General features: G+C 39.0%; 2 protein-coding genes across 4 annotated transcripts; one reads left to right on the top strand and one right to left on the bottom strand.

The window, feature by feature from the left end:
- Positions 1-5,131: 5,131 nt before the first annotated feature.
- LOC109067992 (15-hydroxyprostaglandin dehydrogenase [NAD(+)]-like) lies at positions 5,132-9,819 on the top strand. Of its 3 annotated transcripts, none has more exons than XM_042711204.1 (8): positions 5,132-5,191; positions 5,391-5,495; positions 5,835-5,958; positions 6,575-6,681; positions 7,165-7,261; positions 8,760-8,836; positions 8,918-9,081; positions 9,171-9,819. In XM_042711204.1, exons 2-8 carry the CDS (start codon positions 5,403-5,405, stop codon positions 9,319-9,321), a joined length of 813 nt encoding a protein of 270 aa, XP_042567138.1. In that variant the 5' UTR covers positions 5,132-5,191; positions 5,391-5,402; the 3' UTR covers positions 9,322-9,819. The 3 variants fall into 3 exon arrangements, with proteins under 3 accessions (XP_042567138.1, XP_042567139.1, XP_042567140.1); XM_042711205.1 differs by having other exon boundaries at positions 5,158-5,191; positions 5,313-5,495; XM_042711206.1 differs by lacking the exon at positions 5,132-5,191 and having other exon boundaries at positions 5,207-5,495.
- Positions 9,820-10,019: 200 nt separating this feature from the next.
- wdr55 (WD repeat domain 55) lies at positions 10,020-13,321 on the bottom strand. The gene is made up of 8 exons (XM_042711203.1): positions 13,058-13,321; positions 12,769-12,917; positions 11,709-11,809; positions 11,533-11,620; positions 11,244-11,423; positions 11,055-11,154; positions 10,645-10,814; positions 10,020-10,451 (listed from the first exon to the last, which is right to left on the bottom strand). The coding sequence occupies exons 1-8, from the start codon at positions 13,217-13,219 to the stop codon at positions 10,100-10,102; spliced, it is 1,302 nt and encodes a 433-aa protein (XP_042567137.1). The 5' UTR covers positions 13,220-13,321; the 3' UTR covers positions 10,020-10,099.
- Positions 13,322-16,146: the final 2,825 nt, after the last annotated feature.

Below are 16,146 nucleotides of genomic sequence, written 5' to 3'. Positions count from 1 at the left end.
TATTTATATTCATATAATTTAAATCATATATAAATATATTTAATATATAAACTTAACATACGTAAATATATTCTTGAATGTGTGTGTATTTATAAAAGCACACACACACATATTATGTAAACAAAAACTTATTTTGACAGCACTAATTTAAATCTTATTAAACTAAGGCCTAATCCTGGCTTAATGTAAGCCCTGTCTGTGAAACCAAGCCTTAATTGATTTTCATTAAAGTCTATAAAATGCATTTTAATGGTTTTAAAACCTCAGATAAAAATATCAAATGTAGCCATATGCATAAACAACATGTTGATTTAGGTTTACATACTCTACAAGTAAAGTGTTTCTGAACAGTAAGATGTTTTCTCTTCTGCTCACCAAGCCTGCATTTATTTGATCAGAAATACAGAAAAAGCAGTAAAACAGTGAAATATTATTATGATGTTAAACAGCTGTTTTCTGTGTGAATCTCTGTTAAACTGTAATGTATTTCTGTGATGTTTAGCTGTATTTCCAGCATCATTACTCCAGTCTTCAGTGTCACATGATCTTCAGAAATCATTCTAATATGATGATCTGCTGCTCAAGAAACCTCTTACTGCTCAAAAGCGTTTGTCTGGTAGAGTATCTTCTGCAGGTATCCCGCACCTCGTATGTAATGATAAGCCACGGCGCTCTGGGAGATGATGTATGTGCTTTTGGTGAAGCCTGCTTCCATGAGGCTCTGGTACTTCTGCAGCTCGGTGAACATGTGTGCCATGAAGAAATCCCTCACCCAGCACTCCGGCAGAGACAGGGACTTCAGCTGAGACACACACACACACACACACACGGGTCTCTGTTTCAGCGTACATGCGACCTCGGTGCGCTCCGGCGCTGGAGGGATCTCGTTCAGAGGAAGCGGATCCAAAGAGAAAGCCAGTTCTGTTGCCCTGGAACACACACTATAGGATCATCTGCATGCATACACACACATCCACCCCACATACTGCATATTCATTATTGTTCAGATTTGTTTCTGTTCACTGGAAGCTTCTACGAGACGAATGCCAGCTGCTAAAGATATTCAGAAGAACATGATGAACATATTTCCTTCTCGTGCTGTCTCATGCTAGCACTGAATGAGCGTCGTATTTATATTAACGTTACAAGATATAAGAGTCACGTCTATAGTAGGCTACTTTAAAATGTAGAACAGTGTTAAAAGGGAGTGTTAAATAACACGCTGGTGTCTTGTTAGTGTTCGTGTATGAGTCTCTAAACAGCTCGCTAGTGTTCGGCTAGTTACAGCTCTGTTATGTTTACTTCAGTCCGCTAGCTGTCATGCTAACCCAAGAATAACGCTCTGTATTCCTGACATGTGTTAAACTATCAAGAGAGTGAGGACGAGTCCTCTTTCCTTACACTGCGCTGTAATAGAAATAAGTTGTTTTATGATTTAAACCAAGTCGCCGACGTCACCCGAGCGCAAGAGCTGATTGGTCCAACCGCTACCTCCGAAAAGACATCAGTTACATTTCTAGAATTTCTTTTTAGTTTGAAATGGATTCATTTCAAATTTTACATCAAATTTATCCTGTTAAAGATACGCTAAGAAGATTTAAAATAAACATAGAAGAGTCCTGTGTCTTTTGCCAATCAAACATTTTATCACTGTATGTACGTCTGATTTGGAAGAATTTATAATCACAAAATTGAATGTAAACATCAGAATCAATATTTTTGATGTCATGTTATACTTTGATTTATGTGGTTTGTCCAAAAATTTAATTTTTGTTATTCAACTGTTTATTATCTTCGGAAAATACCATATTCACAAATGTAAATGGTCTAATTCACAACCTTGTTTAATGTATTTCATCTGGACTTTAAATCATATTACAGAACAATAGAAAACATGCAAAATATGAAGGCTACAAGAACATTTCATCTCCTGAAGGAACTGATTAATTTTTAATTTTCCCCTTCTATATATATATTAATATGTTATTATCCTCTGGTCTGTAGATGTCATTTTTTGTTGTGCAGGTTGCACAGTATTTGTAGTGTTCTCTGTACCTATTGTCCTGTGCATTGTTCTTAATAAAGTTTGTTTATAATAAAGTGGAAAAAAAAATAGTTTGAAATGGAATGAATTGTTGTGAGACATTACATAGAAACTCTTTTCAAATTAGTTTTAATTAATTAGATTTTTCTTACGAAGGAATTCCATGCATATGAGAATCGGTAAAATGAAAATTAATTATATATATATAATGTGAATATTTTAGATCCCTTTTCTTTTCTCTCTCTCTCTCTCTCTCTCTCTCTCTCTCTCCCTCTGTGTGTGTGTGTGTGTGTGTTTATATACTTTCTAGTACACAGCAGAGAATTAAAGGGTGTAATAAACTTGTGTTGTGTGAATTTATTAGAGTTGCACTCTTCCTTCCATCTGTGGTCATTTCAATTTAAATTCAATTAGATGAATTTACTTTCAGATTTGCATATTTCTCAGACACCTTTATCCAAAGCAACCTCTTAGAGCTCTTTAAGTTACCAAAATGACTGGACTCTCCTTTACTCTGCCTTAACCCTCTGGACCTCTTCAGTCATTTTTGACCGAAAATTGTTATATTTTGAAATGTAAAAAATGGTAGCTTCATCACAATGATATGACACTTGGTGTGTTAAGGTTTCATTTCTCTCCATCATGCTTATGTGCAATATGTTGTTGTCATCCATCTATTAAAGATTACTACTGCACACACACACACACACACACACACACACACACACACACACACGCACACACACACACACACACACACACACACACACACACACACACACACTCACTCACTCACTCACTCACTCACTCTCTCTCACACACACACACACACACACACACACACACAGAGAAATGAAATGAAGACTGCAACAGAGCAAATTTTGAGAATATGTGAAATAAAACGAATCAAAAGAGTCTTTGAAATAAGATTAAAATAAGATAGTTTGTTTTTATTTTAGTCTTACAGGTGTTCCTGATATCTGAGTAACAAACATGTTTCCCACGTGTTCCTTTTCTAATAAAAGTTTATTATTTTATTGTAATCATAATGCAAAACATGATATTTATCTAACCAAAATATCTAAACCTTGACAAAAAGTAGTGTTTTAGAATATATATATATGTATGTATATTATATGTATATTATATGTATATTCACAAGTGTTCACACGCAGTGGATCCAGTGATGTGAATTTACACGCATTGTCTGTCTCACAGAAACTGAGCAGCCTCAGCTGCATGCTCCACTTCAAAGAGGACAAGACAAGGAGCTTGGAGATGATATTTAACAACAGACAGAATGTTCTTCGTTTAGGAGTCACACTTAGCTCCTTCACGATCAAAAGTGACCGAAGCCTTGAAATGTAACTTTTTTTTTCTTTTTTAGGAAAATCAATGTAATACATTTTTGTTCAGTAATATTTTCTGATTATTATTTAGAATTTTGAGGGGATTTTATGATATTATGCAATATTGATACAATTTTAATAAGCTATTTTTTCTATTAGAACTAATATATTTTTTGTTATTTATTTATTTATTTTCAACAAATGCAATATTTCACATTAACACAGAATGAAAGAATTGTGCCATCTGGTGGCATTAAAAAAATAAAAACTAATGTTGTGTAACCTCCTGTAAAGCTCTTTATATACAGAGGCTTTTGGATTCCAATTGTTTTTTAGACATAATTTCGTCATTTTATAAAATATTACTGAACAAAAATGTATTACCTTGATTTTCCTAAAAAAGAAAAAGAAAGTTACATTTCAAGGCTTCGGTCACTTTTGATCGTGAATGAGCCAAGTGTGACTCCTAAACGAAGAACATTCTGTCTGTTGTTAAATATCATCTCCAAGCTCCTTGTCTTTTCCTCTTTGAAGTGGAGCATACAGCTGAGGCTGCTCAGATTCTGTGAGACAGACTATACGTATAAATTGGACTGTCACATCACTGGATCCACTGCGTGTAAACACCTGTGAATATACAGCACATCCTGAACTCTGGAGCCTAAAACACCAAACAACAAGCGGTCAGTCTTCAGGGTCGTCCTCCTGGACCAGATGTGTTTCAGCTTAGCTCCAGAAGAAGCACTACATAACTTTTACACAACCAATGTGCCACTAGAGGAAGTTCTTAAAGGTTCTGTAGACTTTTTAAGTGTCACGATCTTATCTGCTGTCTGGAAATGATGGTTTACCAGATTGTGAAAGCATCATTACAGGGCAATGCGTTACACGGATGAAGATTAATATATATACACTACTGTGTGAAAGACTTAGGCCATTAGTATTTTCACCAACAAATAATGTTTTTAAATCAGTTATTTCTATCTTTTGCTGTAGTGTGTCAGTAGCAAACATCAGTTTACTAATCAGTTTGTAATAATGCAGTCGCTTCACAAGATACCTGCACAGCTACAGTAACGTGAGTTTTAGGCTCTTGTGTAAAAATGCTGTAAAAGTGAGGATGCTTTCAAAATTAATAGATTTTATTTATCAGTGAACTTGTATTAACTAAATCAAATCAACACTTGGTGTGACCATCCTTTGTGTTTGTCCTCAGTACACACATAGTTTTGCAGGTATCTTGTGAAGCGGCTCGGAGACACACTTCTTCTGGATGTAGTCTCAGTTTGTTCTGTTTCTTCATGTAATCACAGACAGACTGATGATGATGAGATCAGATCTCTGTGGAGCACTGTCAGACTCCTAAACAGACAAACATCTCACTGCATTATTACAATCAATGGCAAAAGTGATGTTATATTTCCTACTGACACACTACAGCAAAAGATAAAAAATACTAATGACCTAATACTTCTGCACACTATATATATATATATTGTATATATATATATGCATGCTTGAGTTTATGGTGATGTATGTGTGAAAAGAAAATCTGGGATCTGGGTGGGCAATACACAAAAAATAAAATAATATTTGTTTAGAAAAATTGTTGATATGTTTATAATACGCAGGTCTGATTATCTGGAGTGTTTTTATAAGAATGCTTCATGGAGACACTGCTCGAGCGCTTCTGTAGCTCCTCCCTCTCACCCGCCTCTGCTCTTTATATCGCTAGTTAGTCCCTAGTTAGTCCCTAGTTAGTCACTAGTTAGTCACTAGAGGCTGTTCTCGCGCACAGGTAAGCAATGCTGGTGTGTTTTTCTGCTGTCATGATTTTGGTGGAAGGTGTTTTGGTTATATCGGGGAACGGTTTGTAACAGCATCACAGCATTCACGAGGATAAAACATGCACTCAGCAGCAGCCTGACGCGCTCCAGACGCGTGTTAACCCTGCCGCGTCGCGCTGCGTCGCGAGCTGAAGGCTGTCTCTGTGACAGGTGTGTGTTGGGATGGATCTGAAGGAGAAAGTGGCTGTAGTGACCGGAGCAGCTCAGGGTTTGGGCAGGAGCTTCGTCGAAATACTCCTGAAAAACGGGGCAAAGGTAAAGTAAATACATTTAAACAGATAATTATATAAACCCTTTCGTGCTTGTATTTGTTACGAAGTCTTAACAATACAAGTCGCTTATTTGTAAATGAGCAATAATGTTATTTCTTCAAATGTCCTGTTTTCAAATTCATTATCTGACTATTAAAATACAAAATACACATTGAGAGAATAAATAGCTGCAAAACATCTGCTTATGTTAAAAAATGATTACATATCAATATGTATTAATTTATAATAATACAGCCTAAAAGTCATCCTTATTGAGAAATGAAACATGCATGAGGGAGCTGTTCTGTACTATGAAAGCTCACACAGATGCATTTGATTACAGGTGGCTTTAATCGATGTGAATAAATCTCTGGGAGAGGAACTGAAGAGCACACTTGATCAGGAGCATGGACGGGACAGGACTGAGTTTCACACGGCCGACGTCTCATCAGAGGAAGACTTTAAAGGTCTGTCCAAACTTCAGAGATGTTTAGTGTCTGGGACTGGGAATGATTGCATGTGTCTTTGAGTGATATGCCTTACAGTGTCACAGTGCCGCTAATACTTGTTTACATTTAATCATTTAGCAGACACTTTTATCCAAAGCCACTTACAAATGAGGACAATAGAAGCAATCAGACCAACGAGAGAACAACAACAGCATACAAGAGATGTGACAAGCCTCGTCTAGTCTAGCACACTACACATAACAAGATGTTTTTTTTATTTTATTTTAAATAAATTAGAGCAAATAGAATATAATAGAATAGAATAGAATAGTGCTAGTATTAATTGGTCAGGTGCTGACAATGTGTCTTTAGAGGTATTTTTATGAAAATGGCTAAAGACTCAGCTGCTTGAACTGAGATGGGCAGGTCATTCCAGCAGCTGGGAACAGTCCAGAAAAAGGTCTGTGAGAGGGATTTTGTGTCTCTTTGGGATGTGCCACGAGGTGTTGTTCACTTGCAGAACGCAAGCTTCTGGAGGGCACATAAGTCTGAACTATTACTCAAGTGACATAATTATAAGAGAGGAAAAGAGAGTGTGGATAAGCTCTGAATGTTTTTATGTTTTTCCTTACAGGAGTTTTGGAAAAAATTGTTGAAACATTTGGCCGCATAGACATTTTGTGCAACAACGCAGGGATCGTCAACGAAAAGCACTGGGAAAAGACTATAGCAATCAACCTGGTATGAGTCTGTCTGTCTGTCTGTCTGTCCGTCTCTCTGTCTGTCCATCCGTCCATCTGTCGGCCTATCGGTCAGTCTTTCCGTCGGTCTGTCTGTCTATCTATCTGTCCGTCTGTCTGTCAGTCCTTCCGTCCATCTCTCTGTCTATCTGTCCATCCGTCTCTGTCTGTCTGTCCTTCCACCCATCTGTCTGTCTGTTTGTCCATCCGTCCATCTCTCTGTCCGTCCATCTGTCTGTCTCTCCTTCCATCCGTCTCTCTGTCCATCCGTCCATCTGTCGGCCTATCGGTCAGTCCTTCCGTCTGTCTGTCCATCCATCTGTCTGTCTATCCCTCCATCCTTCCATCTGTCTGTCTATCTATCATCTGTCCATCCTTTCATCCATCTGTCTTTCTAACTGTCTGTCCATCCATCTATCTGTTTGTCCTTCCGTCCCTCTGTCTGTCTGTGTTTTCAGCTGAAGGTGTTTTGTGCTCATCTCAGGGTGGAGTGATCAGAGGAACATATCTCACTCTAGAACATATGAAGAAGGAAAACAGTGGTAATGGAGGAGTCATTGTCAACATTTCATCTATTGCAGGTTTGATACTGTCTCTGTTTAATATAAACAAAGATTAAACAATTACAGTTTTTCTCAATCGCTTAGCACATTTTGAGAAACAGTCTTAACAATCTCTAAACTGTAAGTGCAATTGTCACAACTCATTTGCTGGAACATCAGAACTATCTCCAAAATGTGGTAACTCACCCAAAACATTTAATACATGCTTCAAAACCTAGTTATTGTGTCAGTTACTTGATTTTTGTCATGGTGTGAGCCACACTGCTCAATTTTTTATTTTTTTCCCCAGCATGGACATATTTGTTATATGCAGGTTTCATTTCATGGTATAAGCGAATTCAATCTCAATTTTTTTTTTTACTATTTTTGTTGACAGACTGCTTTCTATACTAAACTAGAGTGTCAGTTTTGTCTGTGCCACTCTGACTCTACAGCATGATTTCACCATCCAGACAGCTAGGTTAATCAACAATTACCCCATCAAGTTCAGTCTAAAATCTTGGTGTAATCTTTGATGACTAGCTGACTTTCAAAGACCACATTGCAAAAAACGCAGGTTGCATTGCACAACATCAGAAAGACCAGGCCCTTCCTAACGGAGCATGCGGCATAACTTCTTGTCCAGGCCCTTGCACAATCAATCCTCTACAAATGATTCAGATCGCAGCGGCACGACTGATCTTCATACAGTGATGTTCCTCCTCGTTCTGAAATGGTAGTGACTGTGCAAAACTCCATGTATATGCTTCCAAACTTGAGTGATTGGCAAGATTGTGATTCCTGTTTCTTTACAATGGCAAGTAGGCAAGGGGTGGAAAGGTTTCCGGAAATTTACAAAATTTTTCCAAAAAAATCCTGGAAAGTTTCTGGAATTTTTCTGCCCCTTTGCAACCCTAATAGCAAGCCATTTCCCAACTTAGCAGACATTCCAACCATCCCGTGTCAGATATTAGTTATTGATAACTGAATGGGTCAGTTTGCATGTGACGGCTCACACGATGAAAGAAAGATTAGAGGTTGTGAAGAGTTTGACAACTCCACTGAGAATCAACTCATCAGTTCTGACAACCCATGTGCATTTAGTTAATGTGCAGATTGCCGACAGTTGTACTTCTCTTTGCACACACGTGCCAAAACACATGCAATTTGCATAAATCTGTAAGAAATTCAAATCTGATGTGAACAAGAAGACATCAGAAAAAAAAAAACTCTCATTCAATAATAGAGCCAAAGCAACTGAGAAAACCTGTTAAGACTTTCGTAAACCTATGATGAATGGACAATTTATCTAAAAATGAAACTTCTCTCATCATTTACACATTCCCCTCATGTTATTTCAACCAGTATGATCTGTCGGGCACAAATGAAGATACTTTAAAGAATGTTTCTGCTGTTTTTGTCCTTACAATGGAAGTCAATGGGGTCCAAAGTTGTTTTCGACCCCCAAAAACCCCACTGAGAACATTTTGAGGTAAATGTGATGACAGATAGTCATGTGTTGACTGAATCTTCGCAGGTTTGGGGCCTCTGCCGCTGGCGCCCATCTACACAGCAGCTAAACACGGCGTGGTGGGATTCAGTCGTGCCATGGCAGTACGTATTCTACATATAAAGCATTCCGTTTCTTTTGTGAAAGAGAAAGCCTTTGATTTTTCTTTAATTGCTCATCAACAGGCCGTTTCCACGCTGGCTAACTACGGGGTGAGGATCAACACTCTCTGTCCGTGGTTTGTGAAGACCAGTTTGCTGTCCGTCATGAGCTCAGAAGAGCATTTAGGAAGTTTCTTTCCCCTGAAGGGTTTTGCAGACACGATGATGGAGAACCGCGGCTGTCTGGAGTGAGTTAACATTCCTTCAAATCATGTTTGAATCGAACTTCAAAACTGAGACAGCTTTGTACGGTCATACAATTGTGTTTTCATCGCAGGGCTGATGTTGTTGCCAAGGCCTTTCTTGTTCTTGTGAAAGATGAGAGCAAGAATGGAGACGTTCTGATGGTTGATCCCGAGGGGGCAGCTTTTGTTTCTTTCCCCGAACCGGGCAAAAACATGCCATCTACTCCGGTCAGTCTCCAGTAGCCAATCAGCTTCGGTCTCAGCCGCTGGCCGGTGGTCCTGTCTGAGCATCGGTGTACGTGGATGGATTTAAGGTTTCATCAGAGATCTTAAAAGAAGTTTTTACAGAAAATCCAACCAAACCCTGGAGATCTACAGCTTCCACTAAGAACAGCTTCACATAGAGATAATTTTGACTAAATCAGCCGGAATAAAGATTAGCGAAACATTAAAGATCTCAGATTAATTCTTTGGTGCTTCTTTGTAATTATTACAACCATGGATTTCAGCATTTCTGTTATTCAGATCGATCTGAGAAACAGCACAGCATATGAAAATAATTTTAATTTCCAAATACAAATGCAAACATCACATCCTTGGGCTCCACTGTACTGTACATTCATGCATTTTTACATTTATTGTGCAAAAAAATATCCTGAAATATTCTGAATACGTGGTCCGCTTTCAAAATGTGTCGAAATAAATAAGCCACTACATGTTTGTGTTGAAACTCAACTGCAATTAAATTTTGCACCTCAATTGCAAAAGAAAAAATGCATTGTAATGACTAGTGCTGTGCTCCCTAGTAAACGAAACACGATATATCCTTCTGTTTCAAATACTGAGATCATATTATTTGTTGTTTCTTGGGCAAAGAATGTAACAAAGTATATGACAGCACTGCATGTATTCTAAACTGATCTATTATACACATACACGTGTAATAGCATATAATTTAATGAAACCGATTCAGAAAACATACATGAAATATACAACACAGTATTGCAGGGGTTAAGTATTTTCAGTCGCTCCCACTGTCACTGTCCTCCTCCTCCTCCTCCTCCTCCTCTTCCTCTTCATCTTCTTTCTTACGGTTTTCTTCAGTTGAGTCTAAAAGGCCGGCGAAGAAATCCTGTCCCGTGTCGAAAGCTTTATTACTCAGAGCTTTGAGGCGTCGGTCTTTCTTCTTCCTCCGCCGGTAATCGCTGACTCTGGTGTCCGGTAAGCTGGAGATGTCCCAGAACTTGATGAGCTGGTCGTGAGCGCAGCTGGCCAGGAAGCGTGTGTCCCTGGAGCGAGCGATCTCCTCGATGGACTCGCCGAGGTGCTGCCCGACGCTGCCCAGAACACGGTTCGGCAGGACACTCACAGCTCTGCGGACACAGGACCGAAGCGTTAGTCTCAGAAGAGAAGAGACACACAACATCGATAATAATCAGCGTATTATACTGATTTCTGAAGATCATGTGACACTGAAGACTGGAGGAACGATGCTGAAAATACAGCTGTGCATCACAGAAATAAATCAGAGTTTAATGTCTATTAAAATGAAAGGCTGTGTGTCACCTGATGACGCCGTCGATGGAGGCGGCACACAGGATGCTGTCGGTAATCGGCACGATACAATCCACAGACTCGGCCTGAACCGCAAACCGGTCGCTGGTGGCACCGAAACCATTCCAGTTAAAAATGTATATTTTGCCCTCTCCGGATCCACAAACGACTTTACGGCCTCTCTGTGCGGCAAACAAAGAGTTTTTTTCATGATTAAAACTACATTATCAGCCTTCGTACCTTAAATGTGCGTGTCTTAAAGTGTCTCCTGCTTCTCAGTTACTCTAAAAACACTCCATTATGCTGCAAACTGCTGTTATATCATAACTTTATTATCATTATAATAAACAAATGGTTCGTAGCACAAATGCTTTACTGTTTACTGTGCGTGTGAAGTCTTGGTCGACGATGTTTAGACTCACTTTCATAATGCAGACAGAGTTAAGATCTCCATTCTGGAACTCGGAGAGCAGTTCAAATCTCCGTCTTCTTATGTTGAACACTCCCATAGTGCCGTCGCCACTGCAAATGAAACACAAAGTCACAAACATCATCGAATCTAACATCAGTTTGCATTCTTTTGAAGAGAGAGAGCGCGTGAGGCTGGAGACCTGGCGGTGAGCAGGGTGCGTTTGTTCTGATCGATGGTGATATCGCTGATATAATCCTCATGCTGCTTCAGATCCATGAACGAGGTGCCTCTCCTCATGTCCCACACCTTCAGCGTCCCCTCGTCATCGCCCGTCGCAACGATATTCTCATCCACCAGCAGCAGGGCGTTGATGGGGGCGCTGGAAAACATATCAGAAACACCACTGACTTCACTCTTCAGAGAACATTTCATCAGCTTTCCGCTTGGAACTCTTCCAGAATGGCTCTTTAGGAACTGAAGGGGAGTACTTGTGAGCTTTGGGGATGCGTGTCAGCAGCTTCCCAGCCTCCGCGTCCAGGATGTGAACGGCCTTGTCTTTGGACACGCTGAAGAGCTCTGAGGAGCACAGAGGAGAGAGTCACTCAGTGTGGGGGAATCAGAACCGAATGATAGTGAAGCAGTGAATGGAGACGCAAACACTGACTCTGTCCGTCGGCGGAGAACAGCACTTTCCTGCAGGACTTCAGATGATGTCCTGATGACCACAGCTCTCTGTTCTCTCCTTCGGTGCAGGAGTATGAGAATCTGGAAGACACAGAGTCAGGCTCAGAGCAGACTGAACGCATTAACACTGCTACACGCTTCAATGCTTCTAGATTCTGGAAACGCTTATATCGAGTTTCACACACTGCTGGTCGAAACTTTCAAATAGTTCTGATTTCTTTGTCTCTTCTGCTCATCAAAGCTGCATTTATTTGAATAAAAATACAGAAAAAAACTGTAATATTGTGAAATATTTTTACTATTTAAAATAACTGTTTTCTGTGTGAATCTCTGTTAAAGTGTAATGTATTTCTGTGATGTGCAGCTGTATTTTCAGCATCATTACTCCAGTCTTCAGTGTCACATGATCTTCAGAAATCATTCTAATATGATGATTATTAGAAACATTTCTGATTATTATCAATGATTATCATTCAAAAGTTTGGGCTAAGTGTGATTTTTACAAAATAACAATAATATTTTATTCATCAAGGATGCATTAAATTGATCAAATGGTGTCAGTAAAGACATTTATAATATTACAAAAGATCTCAGTTTCAAATGAATGCTGTTCTTTTGAACTTTCTATTCATCTGTGAATCCTGAAAAACAAAATGCATCACAGTTTCCACACACAAAAATAAAAAAAAATAAAAAAAATAAATAAAAAAAAGTTTCCAACACTGATACCGTAATAATGTTTCCTGAGCAGTGAATCAGTATATTAGAATGATTTCTGAAGATCATGTGACACTGAAGACTGGAGTAATGATGCTGAAAATACAGCTGCGCATCACAGAAATAAATTACACTTTAACAGAGATTCACACAGAAAACAGCTATTTTAAATTCTAATAATATTTCACAATATTACAGTTATTACTACGTTTTTAAAAATTAAATTATGTACCCTTGGTGAGCAGAAGAGTCTGGCAAAACATCTTTAAAAACCAGAAAATGTCTATTTTGAGTAATATCTGTGGGTTGGTGTGGACTCTCACAGGTAGAGGTCTCCGTCGATGTCCCCCGCTGCCAGGATGTCTCGACTGGGGTGGAACGCGATCGTGTTGGCGATGGCCTCTAGTTTGATATCCTCTGGTGTGTCTCGGATCTTCGGTGTTTTGGGTTCCTCTGCAGCCTCCTCCTCCTCCTGTACACAAACACCCGTTTATCCTGCTCTTTACCGCTTAATTATCAGCCTCTTTGATTTGTTATAAATGTATATTAACACATAGTCAGATATATGACGGACCTTTAACGCTCGATATTGTATAACTAAAAAAAACTCACTTGTTCGCATGAATCCTCGTGTTCTATGGGAGACGCCATCTTTTTTATGTAGGCGGAGTAAAGTCGCACTTCCGCCCCCTGCTGGACTGGAGGATCTCGCGCGCTTTTCCACGTGGAGCAGTGGTTTTGGTTCCCATTGACTTCCGTTGTATTTTTGTCCATGTGAATTATAAGCTTTCAGTGTTGGGAAGGTTACTTTGGAAATGTGATACAAGTTACCCTATTTAAAATGTAATAAGTAGTGAAACTATTTCAATTACTTTATTAATGTATTAAATTTGATTACTTAATTTCTAATGAATGTTTTCAACTGTTAATCCTTTTCAAACATTTAAACCAGACGGGATTGACCTCACAGTGCAGGACTCGACACTGATTACAGTCAAAATCCTCAAGAATCCACCTGAATTAAGATCGTAATTATTTAATATGCATTGGCACAGCCACCACAAAATCAGACTTTAGCACCTCTTTTACTTTAAGATCGTTCTGAGGTTAAATACAGATTTAAAATCATAACCAGATATAGTTTTTTCAGGTTCTGTTTTTGAAATCAAATCTTTGCATAGCAAATATGTCAGGAAACACTGGAATCAAACAATGCCTTGGAAAAAAACATAAAGCATATACATAAACCCAAATAGAAAATAAAGCAGTTTCGAATAAGTGTGTCCTGAACTCCTGAAACATTGGTATTTTATATTTTAGAGCAGTCAATGCATTTTGGAAAATAAATCAATTAAATGTGTGTGTGTGTGTGTACTGGTTTAACTGTACTTGTGAGGACCTCACTCATGTAGTGAAGGATCATGACAACACACTAGTGAGGACATTTGACTGGCCCTCATTGGTTAAAAAGGCTTATAAATCAGCCAAAATATGTTTTTATTGAAATCTAGTGTTCTGCAGATGATTCTGTGAGGGGTTTGGGAGTAAGAGTAGGGTTAGCTGATAGAAAATATCATTAACCTGATATAAAATCAATGGAAGAAATGTCCTCACGAAAAGATTGTGTGAAAATATTCAGATGTAACCCCACTCTGTAATGGTTACTGTAATTTCATTACATATTTTTTTCAGTAACTGTAACGGATTACAGTTACATTTATTGTGCAATTAAATTATGCAACTACTCCTCAACGCTGTAAGCTTTTATGCCAGGGGTGCCCAAACTCGATCCTGGAGGGCCGGTGTCCTGCAGAGTTTAGATCCATCCCCAATCAGACACACCTGCAGCAGCTAATCACACTCTTACTAGGCATACTAGAAACCTCAGGACAGGTGTGTTGAGGCAGGTTGGAGCTAAACTCTGCAGGACACCGGCCCTCCAGGACCGAGTTCGGGCACCCGTTTTATGCAAAAACCCTTAAATCGCTGGAACACTAGGTGGCGCTGTGTTAAAACTTCTCTGGTACCTCCGGGACCTGCTGTCCGGGCGTGCTAGTCCATTCCATGCCAAGTCCAGTCGCGTTTCCACTGTCACTTCCGGCAGCGTTTCCACTGTCGGGCTTAAAGCGGGCGGGCGTGCTAGTGCGTGCCAGGGCCAGTCGCGTTTCCACTGTCACTTCCGGCATTTGATCGTGCCTCGTCGGGGCTTCCTCGGGGCCAACGGCCAGGGTTTTTTGGCCTGACGAAACCCTTGGGCCAAAGCGGGCCAGCTGGGGCTAGAGGAGTGGTTATGAGTTTCTCCGCGTCTGCAGAGCGTCAGCGCCGTTCATTTCAGAAAGATAACAGCTACAGAGGTGTCAAGTAACGAAGTACAAATACTTCGTTACCTTACTTAAGTAGAAATTTTGGGTATCTATACTTTACTGGAGTAATTCTTTTTCAGCCGACTTTTTACTTCTACCACTTACATTTTCACGCAATTATCTGTACTTTCTACTCCTTACATTTTAAAAATAGCCTCGTTACTCCTATTTCATTTCGTTTTGTTTTCATTAAAAAAAAAAAAAAAAAAAACCTATCCAGATAAATCGCGCCATCCGGATGAAGTGAATTTGATTGTGGTTGGATGAGAAACATTCCGACACCCTATTGGTTTGTACGCGATCCATCGCACCTGCACATGACACAAATCACATCACACTCCAGCAAGGACATAGCCAGTGTTGGGTTCGTTTATCAAAAAATATATTTCTTAAAAGATATTATTTCTTACTACTGGCTGATTTATCAGATGGGTGCTTTCTCTTCTTCCTCCGAAAATTAAGCTACTGTAGGTAGTTCGGTAGCGAGACGTTTGAATAAATTAGCGTTTGCGATTGACAACGCAATTGACAATGTTGTGATACCAACTTTGTAACTCGTTATCCCCTCGTTCAACTTTTTAAAAACATATCTCGAGAATTTATGGTGGGTTTTTCCCCATCCCACTGCCTCTCATGTTTTTAAATAAAAAATGTATTGTGTGATTGGTATTTCCGCGCTTTGTATTAAACTATGCATGCATACATGATGCTGTTTTGTTTATAGTTGTTTAAGCAACTTAATTATAATTGGTTTATAAACATTTTAAATATTATTCACTTAACAGTCATGTATTCTAATGCTTGAATAAACGTACATTAGTAATATTTTGCTCGATGCGCCCTCTTGTGACCTCAGGAGAAAAGCCAAAAGCTTCTCTTCACCCTAACTGAAATTATGCATTTTAAATTTGAATATAATTCGAATTTTGATAATACATAAGTAAAAAACTCGAATTTAGTTTTTCAGACATTTTGACAGCCCTATATCAGACGTATGTAGCGAATAGCCTACAGGAAGGTATCAGTCAAGAAGGTATCAGGATTATGAGTTATTTTTCATTTTTATTTTTTGATTAATCACTTGGATTAATCATTCATTTTGACAGCACTAATGTTTATTGTATATATAGACAACCATACAAGGGTAATTGTTACTAAGCCTGCCCTGGGTACACCAGTTTTCTTGTCCATTGCCCTCGCAGATTCCTGCAGCTAAGCTTGGATGTACATTTACATTCCATTAAAGGTTATTGATGACATGCCTCTGAAGTTTGACTTTTTGCACCATTACAATACTTATAGGCAACTAGTCATCATATCTCTAGTTCTTTAATGTAT

This window comes from Cyprinus carpio, chromosome A21, assembly GCF_018340385.1.
Source record: "Cyprinus carpio isolate SPL01 chromosome A21, ASM1834038v1, whole genome shotgun sequence".
Lineage (NCBI taxonomy): Eukaryota > Metazoa > Chordata > Actinopteri > Cypriniformes > Cyprinidae > Cyprinus > Cyprinus carpio.
The sequence above is the reverse complement of the archived record's forward strand: the minus strand, read 5'-3'. Positions and strand labels throughout refer to the sequence as shown.